At 50.5% G+C, this 18,557-nt stretch overlaps 1 protein-coding gene across 1 annotated transcript; it reads left to right on the forward strand.

Moving 5' to 3' along the window:
* Positions 1 to 766: 766 nt before the first annotated feature.
* Positions 767 to 6,132, forward strand: FOXF2 (forkhead box F2; the record flags this gene model as incomplete). The annotated part of the gene is made up of 2 exons (XM_082499045.1): positions 767 to 1,947; positions 5,966 to 6,132. The coding sequence occupies exons 1-2, from the start codon at positions 939 to 941 to the stop codon at positions 6,130 to 6,132; spliced, it is 1,176 nt and encodes a 391-aa protein (XP_082355171.1). The 5' UTR covers positions 767 to 938.
* Positions 6,133 to 18,557: the final 12,425 nt, after the last annotated feature.

An 18,557-nucleotide genomic window follows, 5' to 3' on the forward strand; every position in this document is an offset into this window, starting at 1 on the left:
CGCACCCGGTGGCATCAGTGCCCGTGTGCCCCGGGGCGCAGCGGCGGAGCTTCGGGGCTGGCAGCCGCTCCCCCCGTTTCCCCGGGGGCCGTGCCGGGGAGCAGCGGGTAGATCAGTGCCTACGGGGCCGGGGGAACCCCGGGGAGGCGGTAAACGGTGTCGCTGCGTGCTGCGGGACCGGCGGTGAGAGCCAGCCGGGGATGGTGCGGCGGCAGCAGAGCCTCAGCTCCTCCTGCCCAGATGACGGGTGAACAGAGGCCAGCTGGAAAGGGGGTGGTCTCTTCCCCCCCCCCCCCCCCCCCCCCCGCCCCGCTCCCCCTCTTTCTATCTCTGCTGATTTCTCGGCCGGAATCCGGGGGGGGGGGGGGGGGGGGGGCTGCGGGGAAAGGGGGGAAAGAAAGAAAATAAAAGATCAAGATTGAAGGAACTGATAGGCGGTCGCGCTGTGTCTTTTACGCAAGAAAAAAAAGTACATATGAAAGAATAACAGTGCGGAAGAGATTGGGGGGAGGGGGGGGCTCTTGCGCTTCCTCCCCTTGCCGGATTAGGCAGCGGCACGGTCCCCAGGTGGGGGGCCGAGGAGGAAGCGGAGTGGCGCTGAGCGGAGCCTCCGCGGGCGGCGCGGGGAGGGCGGGGGCCGGGCCGGGGCCGGGGCCGGGGCCGGGCCGGTCCATCCCGCCAGTGCCTTGCTCCAGCGGAAAGCAGAGGAGCCATTGCGCAAGGACCGGCGGGGAGGGATGCGCAGGGCGCTGCCGCCGCCCCGCCGCCGCCCGCCGCGCTGAGGAGGTGCCCGGAGGACAGCAGCTCCCACCGCTCCCCTCCCCCCCACCCCGCTCTCCCCCTGCGGGACACCCCCCGCCCCGGTACCCACCCCGCCCGGCTCCCCCCCTTCCCTCCCAGCCTCACCCCACCCTGCCCCATTCCCCTCCCTCCGCCAGATGACCACCGAGAGCGGCCAGCAGCGGCTGGAGCCCCCCGTCCCTCTCCGCTCCTGCAGCCCGGCTCCCGGAGCTCTCCAGATGAGCCGGCCGCCCTCCTCCGCCCTGGAGACCTCCACCTCCTCTTCCTCCACCTCCACCTCCTCCTCCTCCTCGGCGGCGGCGGCGTCCTCCAAGAGCAAGAAGGCCAGCTCGGGGCTGCGGCGGCCCGAGAAGCCCCCCTACTCCTACATCGCCCTCATCGTCATGGCCATCCAGAGCTCGCCCTCCAAGCGCCTGACCCTCAGCGAGATCTACCAGTTCCTGCAGGCCCGCTTCCCCTTCTTCCGCGGCTCCTACCAGGGCTGGAAGAACTCCGTGCGCCACAACCTCTCCCTCAACGAGTGCTTCATCAAGCTGCCCAAGGGACTGGGCCGCCCGGGCAAGGGCCACTACTGGACCATCGACCCGGCCAGCGAGTTCATGTTCGAGGAGGGCTCCTTCCGACGGCGGCCCCGCGGCTTCAGGAGGAAATGCCAGGCGCTGAAGCCCATGTACCGCATGATGAACGGGCTGGGCTTCGGCGCCTCCATCCTCCCGCAGGGCTTCGACTTCCAGGCGCCCCCCGCCTCCCTCGCCTGCCACTCCAACGGCTACAACCTCGACATGATGCCCAACGCCATGGCCAGCGGCTACGAGGGACTCAGCGGCGGCCACCACGTCCCCCACATGTCGCCCAACCCCGGCTCGACCTACATGGCCAGCTGCCCGGTGACTGCCAACGGGGACTACGGCCCCGACAGCAGCAGCAGCCCCGTGCCCTCCTCGCCGGCCATGGCGAGCGCCATCGAGTGCCACTCGCCCTACACGAGCCCTTCGGCTCACTGGACAGCCTCGGGGGCCTCGCCCTACATAAAGCAGCAGGGCCTCCCCGCCGCCAACGCTGCCTCCTCCGGCATCCACTCCAGCGTGCCCTCCTACTCCCTGGAGCAGGGCTACCTGCACCAGAGCCCCCGCGACGACCTCTCAGGTAGGGGACCCGGGGAGGGACCCGCGGGGGCGGCGGGGAGCGCGGCGCCGGCGGGGCTTTCTCCGGCGACGAGGGGTTCGCGCGGGGAAACCCCGACCTCCACGGCGTAGGGAAAAAGCGGGGCATTGTTTGCGAGAGGGAGGCAAATCCGCGTGGGTTGGAGCTGTTCTGTTTCGGGACAAGGAGGGATGTCTGGGGAGGGGCGGAGGGGGCCGTGGGCACGGCTGCGAGCATCCCTCCTTCTTGCCCAGCGCCAAGAAAGAGCTCTCCGAGGAAAGTCCGGTTCCGTCCCGGCTTCGTCCCGGCTCTGTCCCGGCTCTGTCCCGGCTTGCATGGCGTTCCCCCCACTACGCCGGTGCCGGTGGCATGTGGGCGGCGGCGGGAGCCGCGGCTTCACTCAGCGGGGAGCGCCGTCAGGCATCGCCGCCGCCTCGGTAAACCGCGATCCGGGGAGACGCGTCGCGGGAGTAATAAAAAAAAAAGGCGTTAAATATTATCCCCTAAGCCCTGCGGGGGGCGGGGGGGGGAGGAAGGAACAAAAAAACCCAACCCAACCAAAAGGCTTATCTTGAAAAATGCGAGAGAGATTAAAGCAGATCCAGTGTATTTCTGCAACCGGAGGGAAAGAGTTTTCTGGTCTCTGTCTCCCACCCCCGCCCCCCCGCCCGGTGATTACAGACAATGTCTGCTCAGAAAAATCCGAGCACAAAAATGGGTAAAAGATGTTGGGCTCTTAGGGGGAAATTTTCCAAATAGCCCTTTTAAACGTGGGTCCCGGAGGTTAAGCAAACAAAGACAGTCTGGGCTGGACCACACCGAAGAGGATTTTAGCCTGACTTAACCCCTATGAGAGCGGGGTCTTGTTCAATTTTATGGGAATTTCAACAAGTAACAAATACAGGCGACCCTCAGCTCTGAGTCCCCTCCCGCCCCCTCCTTGGGCGCCTGTCAATCACCCTCCTGTCCTGCGAGCCCCGCAGCCTGCCCCGGCCTCCCCACAGCCTGCTGCCGCCGCGGGGAGGGCGAGCTGGGAGCCCAGCCGCCGGGGAAACCTCCTTTCCATCACCCCAGAAGGGACTTGGGGTGTCAGGGAAGAGCAAGCGGTTGCAAATTTTCCTCCCTTAAAAACAAAACAAAACAAAACAACCAAATCAATCAATCAATCAAACAAACAAACAAAACCCCTAAACCCTAAATAGCCCTGGTGTGTGGCTCCTGGGGAGAGGCGGCTGCGGAGCGGGTCGCCGTCTTACCGGGGTTTCGGCACGGAGAGGGCTGCGGGGACGGGAGGCGTCACCAGACGGGCTCCTCCGTGCCCACGGGTCTCTGCTGCGGAGGCTTAAACCCAGTTTTCGGAGACAGGTTGTCCTTCCACGTGGTTTTGGGTGCCGGGGCGAGAGGCCGGCTGGTTCACAAGGGCATCCCCCGCCGAAATACGTATCTTTACCGTCAGGAATTTCTGCTTTGCTTTGTTGATATTGCTGTTGTTACTTGGCTTTTTTGTTTGTTTGTTTTCTTTTCTTTTCTTTTCCTTTCCTTTTTTTTTTTTTTTTTTTTTTTAACTCTGTTTATTTTACTCCTTGCGGCCCCGCGGGCCGCCGCACAGGGCCCACGGGGCCACTCGTGGCGCGGGAGTGGGGCTGGCAACGGGGAGCGGGGCTGGGAGGCGGCTGCCCCCTCCTCTTGACAGACACCCGAGGTGGGAAAGGCAATTCCTGGAAGAGAAATTTTCATTTCGAAGCAGCCCAAGAACAGCTCTTCAAAACAAAAAGCAGAAGGAGGGAGAGGAAAAGGTCCCCACGAAGTCTCCACCATGGTTTCCGAGGCTGGGGCGGTTTAAATCCGAATTGTGTCTGTTGTTCAAGGACGGGTATACACGCAGACCGACCGATGGAGGCTTTCTTAATGCGTCCGTTTCCAGCAGCTCACTTAATGCTACCGCTCTGAAAAACGGCGATTCTCCACTTTTTTTTTTTTTACAAGCTTCAGGATTTGGGTCCAGGACTTTAGTGGAAGCCACCCCCATTACTTGATTAACGAAAAGAAAAATCCAACCTTTTTTTTTTTTTTTTTTTTTTTGCGTGGATCCAATCCTCATTCGTGTGTGCTACGTAAAATCTCTGCAGCGCAAACTTTTTGGTAGAGTGAAGGGAGAAGGAGAAAAACGATCCGAGCTCCTTCATTCGTAATTATTACCAGCAGTAATCTTTCCCCTTCTCTCCCCACAAAAGCAGTAGCAAGTGAATTTCGCCTTTCCCTTTCTCTTAGTTAAATGCAAAGCAAATTCGATGGCGACTGCTTGTGATCGGTCAATAATCCTCTACTCATGACAGCGACAGGACGGACTTAAAACCTTGAATTTGCATCAGACCCAAGAATAAGAGAGGAAAAAATTGGAAACAGGAGGCTCGGTTCTGCTAAAAGGATTTTGAAGCTGGGGGGCGGGGGGAGCCGGATTTTTTCCGCACACTATTAAATCCTGCTAAATGATTGAATCAGGATTGTAATAAAGTGCCCCGGTTTATGGTGAGCATACCAGCAGGGTTATTAGAAAGCCGAGGAAATCCAGCGAAATAATCACTTTTATAAAGTGAGCTCTGCGGGGTGAAGGAGGGGACAGTGCCGGAGGAGACGAGCTGTGCGCGCCGCCTGCGTACCGCCTCCGGCCGCGGCCAAAGGGCTCGGCTCCGCCACCCTGGGGAAAACCGGGAACGTATCCCTCTTTTTTTTTTTTTTTTCCTTTTCTTCCTCTCCTTCTTTTTCGCTTTTTTCATTTTTTCTTTTCTTTTTCATTTCCTTTTATTTTTTCTTTTATTTTTTTCCTTTTTTTTTTTTTTCCCCTTGACCCTCGGTCAGATTTGACAGGATCCCGCTAGCCGAGTTTGACGTCCACACGCCAAATCAAATCCCTCTCTGGCTCTACCCTGCAGGCCTTGCTCAGGCAATGCTCCTCTCCCTGCCGGATCCAGTAGGAATCTTGCCAGACTAAAGATCCCAGCACGGCCCTACGGCGCGGGCTGTGTGTGTGGGGGGGGAGATCTCCCACGCGGCCCTTGGACTTTGTGCCCCGAAAAGGCTGCCTTAGGCTGTGGGAAAAGAAAATGGGAATTTGCAAGGTCATTTACATGTCGGTGCCGCGGATGTACTTCGCTTGTTGTTGTTGATGAACCGTAGGGTGTCCTCGGTCTGTCTCTTGCGCTTATGAAAGCACACACGCGTATAGGTGTGTGCGCCCCTACACATACACACACACATAAATAAATACACTATCAACACACAAACGGATGGTGGTTGGAATTCAACCTGCAGTCATTCAAGTCAAAAGCAAAAACTTCCCAGGGACGGGGTGGGAGCAAAGATGGGGATCAGGTTCAAATGGCTGCAGCACATCCAGAAAAACACGCGGGTCTCATCCTCTCCTCGCACACACGCACTTCCCTCGTCTACACCACAGGCAGGGGCTGACCTCAGCCCACACGCTGATAAATCCTCAGGCAGAGGGGCAGACATTCAACGCTGCGTGTGTGCCCACGCGGGAGGGATGCTCTGAGACAGGCGTGCCCCCGGCATGCGGCCGTGCCTGTGTCCGTGGGCATCCCCCTCCGCCCGCCTTCCTCTCCTCAGCCCGTGTGCCACCCGGTCGTGTAGTTTATAACCTCCCCGCAAGAGGGGCCGCGGGGGCTCGTACGAGCACGGGCGCAGCCCCGAGCCCACCCGCGGGCAATGGGGGACTCCGGGGCATCCAGATCCCCTCCTCGCTCGGGGCGATGGGACCCGCCGCTCCTTCTGCGCAGGCTTTGCCCCCGGGGACACCCCCCCCCCCCAGTCCGCTGCCAAGAAAGCCGGAGGGGAGCTCCCAAACCTTGCAGGAGGGAGGCGAAACCGGGGGAAAGGAAGCGGCGCGTCAGCCCGGCCGTACCGCAGCCTCCGCTCCCCGCGGGCGAGGGAGAAAGAGCTGCTCCCCCCGAGCAGAGCTACCCGACTTCTGAGCGGCTCTTCTTGTTTCCTTCTCTTGCAGTGGGATTGCCTCGCTACCAGCATCACCCCTCCCCGGTGTGCGACAGGAAAGATTTTGTCCTCAATTTTAATGGCATTTCTTCGTTTCACCCGTCCGCTAGTGGATCTTACTACCACCATCACCACCATCAAAGCGTCTGTCAAGACATCAAGCCCTGCGTGATGTAAAGGCAGCGCCCCAACAGAGACAATCAGGTGGCACGAACAGAGCCGAGGTATAGACGGACCCACACAGGTTAAATATAATGTGCACTCTGATAGCATTGATAGTACACGAGTCACTTAGCAAAATTACCTAAAGAAGCAGTGTTTTCGGTCCCCCTCCATCCCCCGAAGGACACGTACAGCCGATACACGCTCCAAAGCTCTTCCCAAAAGAAAAATGCCTTGTGTGATGTGTTGGGTTAGGTGGGACTTCAGTGTCCTTGTGCCAAGTCTGACCACCTTAATCATAAATCGCCTTTCTGTGATCTCCTAAAGAATCGAGCTTTGGGAAAGGGAACAATTCGATTCTTTTGTACACAAGAAAGTGTCTTTGAATAGGAAAAATAAAGCTCCGAGCTCAGCACCTGCGAGGACTCCCCCTTCCGTTGCTGCGTTAGCGGGAAATTTACTTCTTTATTTTTTTCTGTCCCCAAGCCCTACCAAGGACACTTTGTATGGACTTCAGCACCAACCGATCGATATTATTAAAACAGTATTGTTTAGCCCTTTCGTGTATAGACTTTAAGAAAAGTTCAATTTTTCCAGTATTGCAGCAATACAATGTTTTTTTTATTATTATTTTTATTTTTACAAAAGTTGTTTTCTACCACAATATTTTTAAAAAAAATTATTTTAAATAAATCTCGTGTATACTCACACACTATTGCTTTAAAAGGAGAATATATTTGCACTTATGTATACTTTTTACAGTTTGCCAAAATATTTTGATGTACAAATTTTTTTTTTCCAATAAAATGTATATAAACGACTATGCACTGGATAGACGCTTATTTTCCCCCGGCTCTTTCTGGGACAACCCTTCCACCCGAGATTGTTAAAGCTGCAACCCCAAATCTTCCAGACGCTGGAGGCGGAGGAGGAGAGCAGAGCGGTTGACCGGAGGGGGCCAGTGCCGCGGTCTGTGAGCTGCACCGCCCACTCGCACTCGCTTCGCACCCTAATTTTCCCCGCTGCTGGACAGACTTTGAAACAATCGGGGCAGCGGACACAAAAACAGCGGGGTCCATACTGCCTGCTCCTCTCTTCGAAGGCGCCCCCGGGCCCGAAACGCCCCCCCCCCCCCTTCCCCGCTCTCTATTTAGGGCTGTGTCCAGGTGTCCCCGCCCTGCCTACCCACGCAATCCCGTCGGAGTCCCTCTGTGCCCCGACGGGGCTTTGTCAGGCGCGGGGGCAGCAGCCCCTGTGCAAGGCAGGGTTGCCCCCCGGAGGGCATGTCATGGGTGGGCGGCGAGAGGGATCCGCCATACAACCGTGGCTTGATAAGGACCGGGGGGAGGCACCGAGAATGGCGTGGCCAGTGAACGGGGCGGGAGGGGAGAAAAGAGAAAAGAAAAAGAAAGGAGGGGAAAAAAAAAAAAAAAGAAAAGAAAAGAAAGGAAAAGAAAAAAGGGCCCCCAAAGTACCCAAAGCAAAATAAACCCTGTCCCCAAGATGCCGCCGTGCCCTGCGGAGGGATGAGCGGCCGAGGGTCGGAGCCGGGCACCGGGAGCTGCTCGCCCGCGCGTCCCGCGGAAGCCCCCGGCCCCCGCGACTCCCCGGCCCCCGCGGGATGCCCGCCGAACCCTCCCGCCACGGCGCGGCCCGACTCGGCCCGAGGGCTGCCCTGCGCGTCCCCGCCGGCGGGCACAGCTCGCCGCCACCGCCCCCCCCGGGCAGCCCCTCCCGTCCCACGGAGGGACAGAGGCGCCCCCGTACCCCAATGCGCCCCACAAAGTGGGGCGGCCCCGCCACGCCGCCCCGGCGCTCCCCAGCCCCGCGCCCCAACGCTGAAGAGCGTGAGATTTTCAGCAAAACGGTGTGTGTAAAGTGTACATATGTATATACACGCGTACGTACGTATATGCACATATACGTATAAAATTATATCTATGTAATTATATGGAGAGATAAAACTCTTCATCTTCTAAAACACACGTTTATGCTCAAACGTGCCCTTTTCTCCCCCGAGCTTCTCAGGGCCTGTGATAAATTATAAAGTCAGTTTCAGAGTTTGCTCCGACCACAGTGCTGTGTTTACATTCTTTCCGAGGCAAGCCTGCATGGTCGTAATTTATATCCTAAACACTTGAACGTAACTTGTTTATACAGGAATGACAGGACCTCAAAGAGAAAAAAACTGCCGTTCGCCTCCCCGGCGGCCGGGCGCGGGCCGCCAGTGCCCTCCAGCGGCCCCGCGCCGGCAGCTTCACCCGATTTCGGCATAACGATTTTTATCTTTCTTCCCACCTTCTTTCTGACTGCCGTTATAGCCCAGCAAACGTGAGTAATGCTCACACTGGCCGTTCTCCCAAGAAAGGGGAAGGCTCTGCGAGGGCATCCTTCAGTTTTGGGCTTCTGCGTTCTCCCGGAATAATTTCAGGCTATTCTCGTTTAACAGACCGAGGTTCCCTTTCCCCCCTTAAAGCTGCCCAAACAAAGGCCGTTTCAGAAGCGGTGCTCTTTAGATATCCGTATGTTTCTGGGTGCTGTCAGTAAAATGAACCCAGCCTCTTTCTTCTGAATTCAAGGGTGACCAGCAAACGACGGGGAGGAAAAAAGTGGCCGGATTTTTAAGTTAATTTGATCTGATTTTATTTTGATATGTGATTTTATTACAGTACCTTCTACCCTAGGAATTCAGCTCTTGTTTAGTCTAAAGAGCTCCAGCGGTCACAGAGCCAGTGAGAGTCAAGACCAAGAGCTATGCCATTGAGAGGACAAGGTATTTATGTTTTAGCCATACGGTTTAAAATCCTTTGCGTCTTTTTGCATTTGTTCACAGTCATTGAGCATACCAGAATACTTCATATTTGGGAAAAAATTTTTCTTTGTTAGAGATGCAGCACATTGAGCCTTCTAATCGTAACAGTAGTGATGCAGTACTCACCTCTGAGGCTTTCAGCATCAGAGACAGCTGAAATCTCTAATGTTAAAACCAGAAATCTAGATACGTTCATTTAGTCTGAGCATTGTGAAAGAGCCCACGGGGGCATACGTGAATTTGAGTGTGTATTTGCTAGTCACCCTGTAGGGAAATTTGTAGTTGTTACGCTAAAATGAGCATCAGTTGGTAACAAACACGGGAAGGTCTGTGTCTCTGCAGCTTTCTTAGTGCTCTTTTCTATGACAATAGTCTATTCTCTTTATCCTTTATCTTTTCATTCCTTGCCTGTTGACATGTCGCCGATTGCTTTGTCCTCTATGAGTGGGTTGCAAGAAGCCTAAGCAAGACCTCTGTTTTTCCTTAACAGTGCTTTAGTCCAAGTAGCACTCAACAACAACCACCCACCTCCACCGAGTCTAAAAATATGGTTACTGCTGACTTCCAGCCTTGGGCTTCAGCCCGTGCAGTCACTCTGTCCTTACAGGTGAGCACAAAGGAGGATGAGAGCAGATAGCTTCGAAGAACGCTTCTGGTCCATCCCGATGAAGAACTTAACGTATCCAAAAAGCTGCATTCGTTTTTTCCAACCAGATCAGTCGGTCTAATGCATTGGTAATGCGTCTCCCGCAAACCTCGTTTCGGTAATGACCCCAGACCGCCACAGCTACAAGAAAGCTACAACTAAATTACAAACAGTTAGTCATCTAGACTGATGGCGTACCTCACATTTGGTGAGACGCTGAGGCAAATGGATTGAATGTAGACTAATCCAAACATTTCCATTATTAGAGCACACCAGGCAGAGTTTCCGCAGGATGGGAAGAAATCACGCTGGAGTGCCTCAAACAGTTTGCGTGTGATCCGCTATAATCTTATAGATATATTTTCTCCATTCTCTGGTTTCATCACAGTCTTACTGCCTCAGTGGAGGGATTTTGCTTGTGAGGGTGTTTATGTTACGCGGAAGAAAACCACTCAGCCACTCCAAAGCTGGGATCGTTTGAACAATCAATTTAACATTGGCAAAATTAGCCAAATGCAGAGATATCCTATGTGGGATGTTGAATTTCTAGCTGGTAGTTGACCAAAGCATTCTTTAAAACAGTCATTTTATTAATCCCATTAAATCCTCTTGCCCATTATTCTATTAAGACCAACATCAGATTAATATCTTACTGTGTTTTGGCTCAGCTGGCAAAGTACTTTTAGCCAACACACTATTTTCGGTTCAGTGTGAGATTTTTAGCTTGCTTTAGAGGCAAAAAAAAAGTGAAGATTTTTATTTTTTTTTACTCAATAACAATGAGCCTGATTTTATTGAACTAGAAAGATTTGCTCATAACATATGCATGAGGTAATATTTAAATAAGCCTGTTCAAGAAAATGCCAGGTACGTCACTTAGGTCCTGAGAAAGCAAGGTGCTGCTTTCAATTATAATTTTAATATACCTGAGCACGTGAGTCCTCCCATTAAAGTCAATGGAATTACGCAGATGCGTAAGGTTAAAAGTGCTTTGCTGAAGAAGGATGACGGGACTAGAATTAAACACTACAGTTTCCTCCTATATGCTGCAGCTGAGCCCTGTGTAAGAACTGGAGTAGAATATACCTGATTCATATACAGGATGAAAATTAATTCAAAACATACTCCAGCTTTGAATAGAGATGTATTTTACAAAACCTGCTGGCATTAATCTGCATGAAATACTGCCTTAGCTAATAAGAACACCCGGGCTTTATTTATATATTGAGCCATTTGATAGATACAAATGAAGAAAGAGGTAAATAGAAGCCAACATATTTTTGAATAAAAGCCCAGAGGTTCTCTCAGAGTTCAATGATCTTTGTGTCTAGATTATAAAGAATTCAGAGCAGCTTCGTGTGACTTGCCAACTACTGAATAGAGTTCCAAAACATCTGTAATATTAAACAACTTCAAGCCTCCTTTTTATGCTTGTTTTCATCCAACAGTGATTTATAGAAATCTATTGGCTTCTCCATTGGTCATTTCTAAAAAGAAATATGCCAGGAGGAGGAGGAGGTTTTAAAATTTGTTGGGACACCACTACCAAACTGCAGCTGGAATTAGAGGTATTTGAACAGTGGATTTAGATTTATTTAGGAGATTATGGAGAAATGTTAACTGCATTACATCGGTTATTTTAACCATTGCAAAATGAATTTGTGGCGTTGTGCAAAGAACCATCGGGCTCACAGGTAATTTGATGTTTTCAGGTAATTCAAAGAGACTGAGCTGCTTTTGAGGAACTGATAAAGGACAGATTTCTTGGACTAGATCCCCACTGGTAACATTTTCCTTGCAGTAGAGTTGCAGCCCATTAATTCTCACTGTCCAAATATAGGTAGCTTTAGTTTAAATTAGAAGTTTTATAACTGATTTAGCTGAGCTACTGAAATCCTTTATGTACACAATCTTATCTCATTTTCAGAGATCCTCTTTGGATTGGTTTATACCTATCCTGATTAACATATACCAAACACATTTTACTCGATGAAAAATCTCTCGGTTTTATTTTTGTATCGGCTCAAACTAGTTTAAAATTACTCTCCGAGACAGCAGTTTTCTGATACGATGAAAGGTGTGATTTAGTTCAAACTGCCTAACTGGTGTTTATGGACACTCCATCACCGTAATCCCTCGTTTATACATGTACAGCTGCAAGCTACGCCAATACGACCAACTTTAAAGTGGTATCAGCTCCCCAAAGCTGACTGAAACTAAACAGGGCAATGCCTGTGACCAGGCAATCCTTATGTTAAAGGGCTGCAGTTTTCCCGGTGAGAAAGCTGAATGTTAGAAACCAGATCTAAAGTGTGATCATACTGGAAACTCCTGGACAATTTTACTTGCGGCATCAAGGCTTCAAAATCAGGCCTTGGGCCTTCTTGCCTTCGCTTTCTTTTTTTTTTTTTTTTTTTTTTTAAATCTGGAGGTTTCACTGCCAGAGATTTGATGACCGCTGGTGGCTTGCAGAGCATACGCTGGTGGCTTAGACACAGCTATTTGATTACAGGACAATGCCTCTCATCCTTTGTGGTGGAGAGAATTATGAACAAATGGGAGGGGGAAGACACAGTGAAGATTAGAGTCAGCAGCATGATTCACTCTTTTAAAAAAGGAATAAAATGCTATCAATCAGTGTTAAAATTGCTGAAACACAGAAATGTTTCCAGCCTCTGTCATGTCTCCTTCGCCACATGGTCTCTTAGTTCTGGTAAGCCTAGATGGTCGCTTGGCCATTAATGAAGGGAAAGCAGCATTAGAGAGGACAAGGAGCACCAGGAAAGCACTGGAGGAAGGGGACTTTGATCCCAGGTGACTCAACAGACAGAGCCATAATAGAAAGGGTGCGGATACTGGGGAGATATGTGAATGTTATCAAGTTGGGGTAATCATTGATAAAAGAGGTGCAAGAACAGGTGTAACTTCTGCAGCCGTCATGGGAAGCTCCACTCTGTGACTATGAAAGGCAGAATTAGGTGCTTTAAAAATAGGCATTAAGTTCCACTCCTCACATCATGCGTTTAATCCTGTTTTCACACGTGAGAAGTTCCTCTCGCTGCAGTGCACCCCTTTTTCCCTTCTGAGGCAGAAACAGAGCCGTGCTGCGATGATTCACAAATACTGCCATGCTGATCTGGGAACTGGGACGCTTGAATACATTAATACACTGGTTTCGCTTAGTGTGAGGCAGCAAGGAGAAGCGGACAGGAAAAAAGCAACAGCTCAAGATAAGTGACCTCCAGTAAACAAACAGAGGCTTGTCCCAGGACAGCAGAGGAGCAGGGGGTAGGAGGAATCTGGCTTGACTCTCCATTGAAAGTGTCCAAAGTAGTCTGAGCAAGCACAACCAGGGCTCAGGACTCAGCCAAGTTACTCAGCAGGCTCAGAGGCTCTGTCAAGAAAGCAGTAGGAGCTGTTTAGAGAAACCTATCTGAGGCACAGGCATGCGTGAAGCAGCCCAGCCTTGCTCAAGCTCCCAGCAGTATGGAGAGATGTGCAAAGCTGGCAGTTTTTCAATTATCTTTTCGTTCTAAAAGCATTATTTCTTCCATGAAAATCAATCAATGGCCTGAATTTCAGAAGACTACTTTATCCCTGGATACTCGCAGCTGCAGGCTCCCCCAAAGGTGGCAAATGCCCAGCCCCGCAGACACCTCGGGTGTGCAGCTGGCACACTGCGTGTCACTGCAGCCCCTGGTCACCGAAGCAGGATCTTCTACCCAAGAGAGGAAAGGACCACAGCTCTGTGCTTGCCCTCAGCAAGCCCATAACAAGGACAAAGATGGAGCTCAGCTGGAGCAGCTGGTGCCAGTGTGCTTGCGATGGTAACAGCGGTGAATATCCAGGAAGGTGATGACAGCAGCAAGAGCCTAATCTGGCCAGCAGAGTGCAGAGTGATATTCCCCCAGCATGATTTAGTCTTAGACCTCTGATGTTTTCAAGCCTCTTTTGCTGTCCCCTCTCACTTTTCCATGCTTGCTGATTACCCCAGAAGATTTCTCCCTCGGCCAAGTGAGTTTTCTTTCAATCCTGGGACATTGCCTCGATCCCATACTACTTCAGACAATGGCCTTTGTTACCAAAACCATGAGGGCAAGGAATGGCTGCGAATGATTCATACGTCGCTCTTTCTGTTCTAATATTATAACATTAGATATGCAGATCTCTGCAAGCCCTCGACATTTCCTCTACATTTTCTCACTGATTTCCTCCTTATTGTTACAGATGAACTGCTTGCACTGTAGCCCTGCTACAGGACTAGGGCTTAAAGATATCCCTCAGTAAAAGAAAAGACATCCATACGTGCTTGTTTCCCAAATCCAAAGAGAAGATCTAGGATTGCTGAAACTTTTTCTTTTACTGTCGCCTGCTGATTCTCTTCTCCGAAGTTCCCACTCCCTAAAGGAAATACCAGGAACTCTCCAACTTGGTTGCTGAAGGAAGAGGTCAAAAAAAGTGGACAGAAAAGACGGGGGCAGACTCATAGTAACTCAGCAGATCAGACCCACAGGAGGCATAGGGAAGAGCAAAAGAAGGACAAACCTGGTATTTAGCCCAGCAGAGATGGGCACATTCATCTACCAGCCACTATTGTGGCTCCTCCTTCTTGGCCTCATCCTTCAGCCTTAGAGGGAAATGTGATCAAAAGGCCATGGTCTCATTGAGCAGAAAAGCATCTGCCATCTGTAGAAAAGCAGCTGACATCTGTCCATCCCAGGAGTGCCCTGTATTCCCTTTCAGCCACCACTGCCCATCACCTGGGGGCTGGCTGCTCTAAGAGCAGTACAGAAGGGCGTAAGACGTCTGATCAGCTTCCACCTGCCCATAGCCGGTTCTGGATCTAAGTACCCCCAGGGTCCCCAGGCAGGAACCACACTCCCAGGGCGAAAAACAGAAAACAGATGCTCATATGAAACAGACCATCCCATCCAGGGGCATCTCAGGACATATTTATTAGTCAGGAGCATGCACCACAGCAAATCATGGCTCTCCTTCTGTATGGAAAAGCCTTTGATGGTTGGCTAGTAATGCCTAAAAATAAGGCAAACCCATAGCCCAGACAGGCTTTAGATACGCCAAAAAGATCCGTTTGCTGGCAAACACGCTATTCAGCTTGTTCATTTCCTGTATGTCGTCTGAAACAGTCAGAGCCCTTTCTCGCTATTTAGTCCTTTGAATGCAGAGTAAAATAAAAACAGAAGAAGAAACATGCAGCTAACAAAAGTCCCAAGCTCAGCACTTTGGAACGGACTTGAGCACAGGGAGAGCAGACAGAGGACCCCCCAGAGCTGGGAAAGCCCCCACTTAGAACATATGTTCTGCATGGCCTGCTCTGCAGAGGTGGTAATAAATTCCTCTCCTGCCTGCACAGCTGTCGTTCACAAGGTCGGTTCCTCCCACCAGAAAGAGGACCTGACACAGCTCTTTCACACCCTTACAGACACAGGCAGCAGGTAGAAGCCTAGAAAAAAACCCAGCTGCCCCATAAAGTGCACATACCTTCATGTTCTTTCAGGTGGACTCATGTCATTAAGGAAATGTAGCAAGCTCTTCATCAGTCCAGACCCAAAGCCAATGTAGCCAGGATCCCGTGTTTGAAAGTGGAACAGAAAATTGGTGGACTTATAAATAGCGTTAAGGAGTCTAGCATCCCCTGCTTGCTCATGGTGAAGTGTCTCTGGAGGATGTGATCTATATCTTGAATATCATTCATTGTTTTAGGAAGATCAGTCATTGCACTTAATTTTGCCAGTGCATCATGAATTTATTTTCCAAGCCTGTAGGTGAATGCTGCACACATGTAAGATATTCTTTCAACCTGTTCATCCCATTTCACCAGCACCAGGTGCTTTAGAAGGTGCAAGAAACTTTGCAGTAGGCAAGTGTGAGATAATCCTCATCCACACCAACCACTCTGGGGGTGAAGATTGCACTCAGCTTTGAACTTAGCTCTTGGCCTCTCTGGCATCCTGTGCTGGGGCATGCCAGAGGCTGTTTAGGTGCTATTTAAAAGGCTGGTTTCTTCCCGTGCGTTTTGTCTGTGTTTCTTTTAACTTTAATGCCAAGACAGAAGCTCCTGATTCATCTTAATTAGGTTTTTATTTATTTTTAAGTGGTTTTGCTACATCTGCTCTTGCCTCCTTCCCAAAGCAGCTAACCACCGTCTTCAGACATTCTGGTCCCCAGCGTTTTATTGTGATCCCCACCTCACAAGAATTAAAACCTGCTTAGGCAGGAGACTGCAGTCTTCTATAGCATAGACATTAAAGCTGGCTGTCAAAACTCCTCTTACAGAAAAAGTAGTCAAAATAGGCATCAGAGGAAGAGTGATGTGACCTCTTGGAGATCTCTCCTGAAGGGGAACATGAATGCTAACCTCAGCGTGCACATTTCTATCCATTGGCTGCAAAAGAGTTCAGGCGATGGGCTTAGGTGAAGATGACTGCTCTGTAGTTAGGTGAGATGAATCCTGGCCAAGATGCCAGGTCCGGTACAACAAGTCATTGACAAGATTGCACTGCTGGCTTCTAGCATGATGCTGTATAGTCCCCATCACTCTCCCTGTGCAGCTCACAGCTGCACAGGGAGCAGAAGTTTCTATTAAGCTGCCTCCAATAAGCTCCAAGCCTTTTTCCAGAGCTCTTTTCAAGTGCTCCCAGTCACATGAATATTTTGCGTTTCCCTCTAGTATATCCTATTTTGCATGTACCACCAATTTAGCTCTATCTGCCATCGTATTGGTCCTCTGCCTGCTTTGCTCAAGTCCCACTGACGTGCCTCCCCCATTGAAATACCAGGCTTTGACTAACATAAATAACTTCATTGGTATTTAGACATTTCGCTTCTTTACTCCCATTCCTCTTCCCAGGCTGCCAACATCTATGCTAAATGATACCAGACCTTGGCACTTCTCTGCCAACCTTTTTTCAGGGACAAAAATTTGCCTTTTTTTCTTGTCTATTGCCTCCAATATCTTAGCTAGCTTTTTGTTCATGGCTTCTCATCATGTGGCAGCCTTGTTTTCTTTAGCAAACACTTAACCAAGATCTTATCAAAGGCCTTTAATGGAAGGATGGTGGATGCTGGAATTCATATATTATTTTTTTCCTTTTTTTGGTACGGAACTCAGGTTGGAAATATTTAGATACAACTGGAAGATTAGTTCCCAGGGTGTATGCAATGCATTACAAGCCCATGAATAAACTACTTCTCATCTCAGTTACACTTGTGCAAACCAAGCAAATAAGCAAAAGCTTTATTAGTTTTCGTTGATAGCTTGGGCAGAGTTAGCATAACTGAAAAAAAAACCTACTACAAAAGTTATAGTCTGATAAAATATTGTATTATAAATATAACAAGTTGTTGTTATCAATAAGAATTTTATTTATAAAGTCACCTTGTCCACTGCACTGGGAACGTTATATACTTGCAGATATCAGTATTTTGTTACTAAATTCACCTGTTAATAATAGGCGCTAACAGTGACCTGGAGAAGCCAGTAAGAAGAGATGAGAACGAGAAAGGAAACTGGCAAATACAAAGACCTCATAGAAAATACAAAAAATATTTGGTATGAGATCTGTCACTGCACCTTTCCTTGTTGTTATTCTTTGCACAGAGCAAAACAAAGGAAGTGGGTAGGAAGAAACGTGCAGGAAACGAAATAAGGATAGTTGTAAGATGCCCCCAGAAAAGGTGAGCAACACCCAGGGGACCGGGAAGCGGCTGGTCCTCCTGACGCTGGCCTGTTTGGGGAGTGAGCTGGGGTGGCACCAGCCCTGTCCGGACCCGGAGCTGACAGACACTCCCATCTAACACCGTTTCTGACAGCAAGACAGAACGCCGGGTCCTGCCTCTCCCAGCCCAAGCGCTGCGGTGCCAAGACGAGGTGGAACTTGCCCAAAAATTTGCGAGGGAAGAATGAAGCTTAGGTCATATTCACGCGTGCGGGCCTTCTTTTGTTATTTTAACCCAGTTATCGAAGCAATGTGTTCCTGTTGATTTTTAAGCCCTATTTTGTTTTGAAAAGGCCAAACTGCGTCGCTGGACGCATTGTCTCGTTACAGAGCTGCCGAGAGGGGGGAATTCCAGCTGAGATCCAAGTCAAGCCAACTTGGCACAGTGAGTCATGAGGGGTACACGAGGGTTTGAAGCCAGGGACCCGGTTGGAAAGGGGTGGTCCCGGTCTGAAAGGATGGCGAGCGCAGGGCAGGGGTGCCCGTGGAGAGGCTGCAGAGGCATGCGGAGGGCAGCAGGCACACTGGCCATGGAGGGGTCATACTGGCATGGGCAGATGGATACAAGCTCTTCTTCTAGCTCAACGCTGTGGCATGTCGATGTGACCAAGCCCATCACAGCTGACAGGGCTTTTCCCTTTTTCGCCTGTGGTTCTACAGCAGCCTCCAGACCCAAAATCGCCTGAGGACCTGGAAAGCGTGACATCCGCTCGCTCCTGGGAGGTAACACCTAGGGGATGTGTCACCGATAATGTGTCTGGAAAGCAGGAAGGCCCAGAGAGGTGACTTGAGGAGAAGGGTGGCTTTACAAAAAGTAAGCCTACAAAGGAAGGCTTTTGACCTATAGGATGGGGAAACATATATAGGGTCAGGGCTAGGAAACAGATATGAATTCAGCTGCATAAAAAAGGAGATAAAAAAGGAGAAAAGAGAGGTGGTTAGAATCACACTGACGAGGAAAGAGAGTGGGAAATGCAAAGAAAGGAAAGCAGTAGGCAAAGGGCAGGCTGGGACACAAGGAAGCCAAGGAGGCTGAAAGGGGTGAATAAAATGATGCTGGGAAGGTCTTTCTGAATGAAAGAGAGAAGCTAAGATGGCTGGCCCGCGGCAGAGGAAGTCCTTCCCTTTTGGTACGCTACAGGAGGGGAACAGCCATCAGGCCCTGAAAGCTCAATCCAGAAAAGGAAACGCAGAAATGCATAAAATGGAAAGGAAGGAGGGGATAGGGGAAAAAAGAAATCTG

Source organism: Vanellus vanellus, assembly GCF_965231255.1.
Source record: "Vanellus vanellus genome assembly, chromosome: 2".
NCBI classification, from domain to species: domain Eukaryota; kingdom Metazoa; phylum Chordata; class Aves; order Charadriiformes; family Charadriidae; genus Vanellus; species Vanellus vanellus.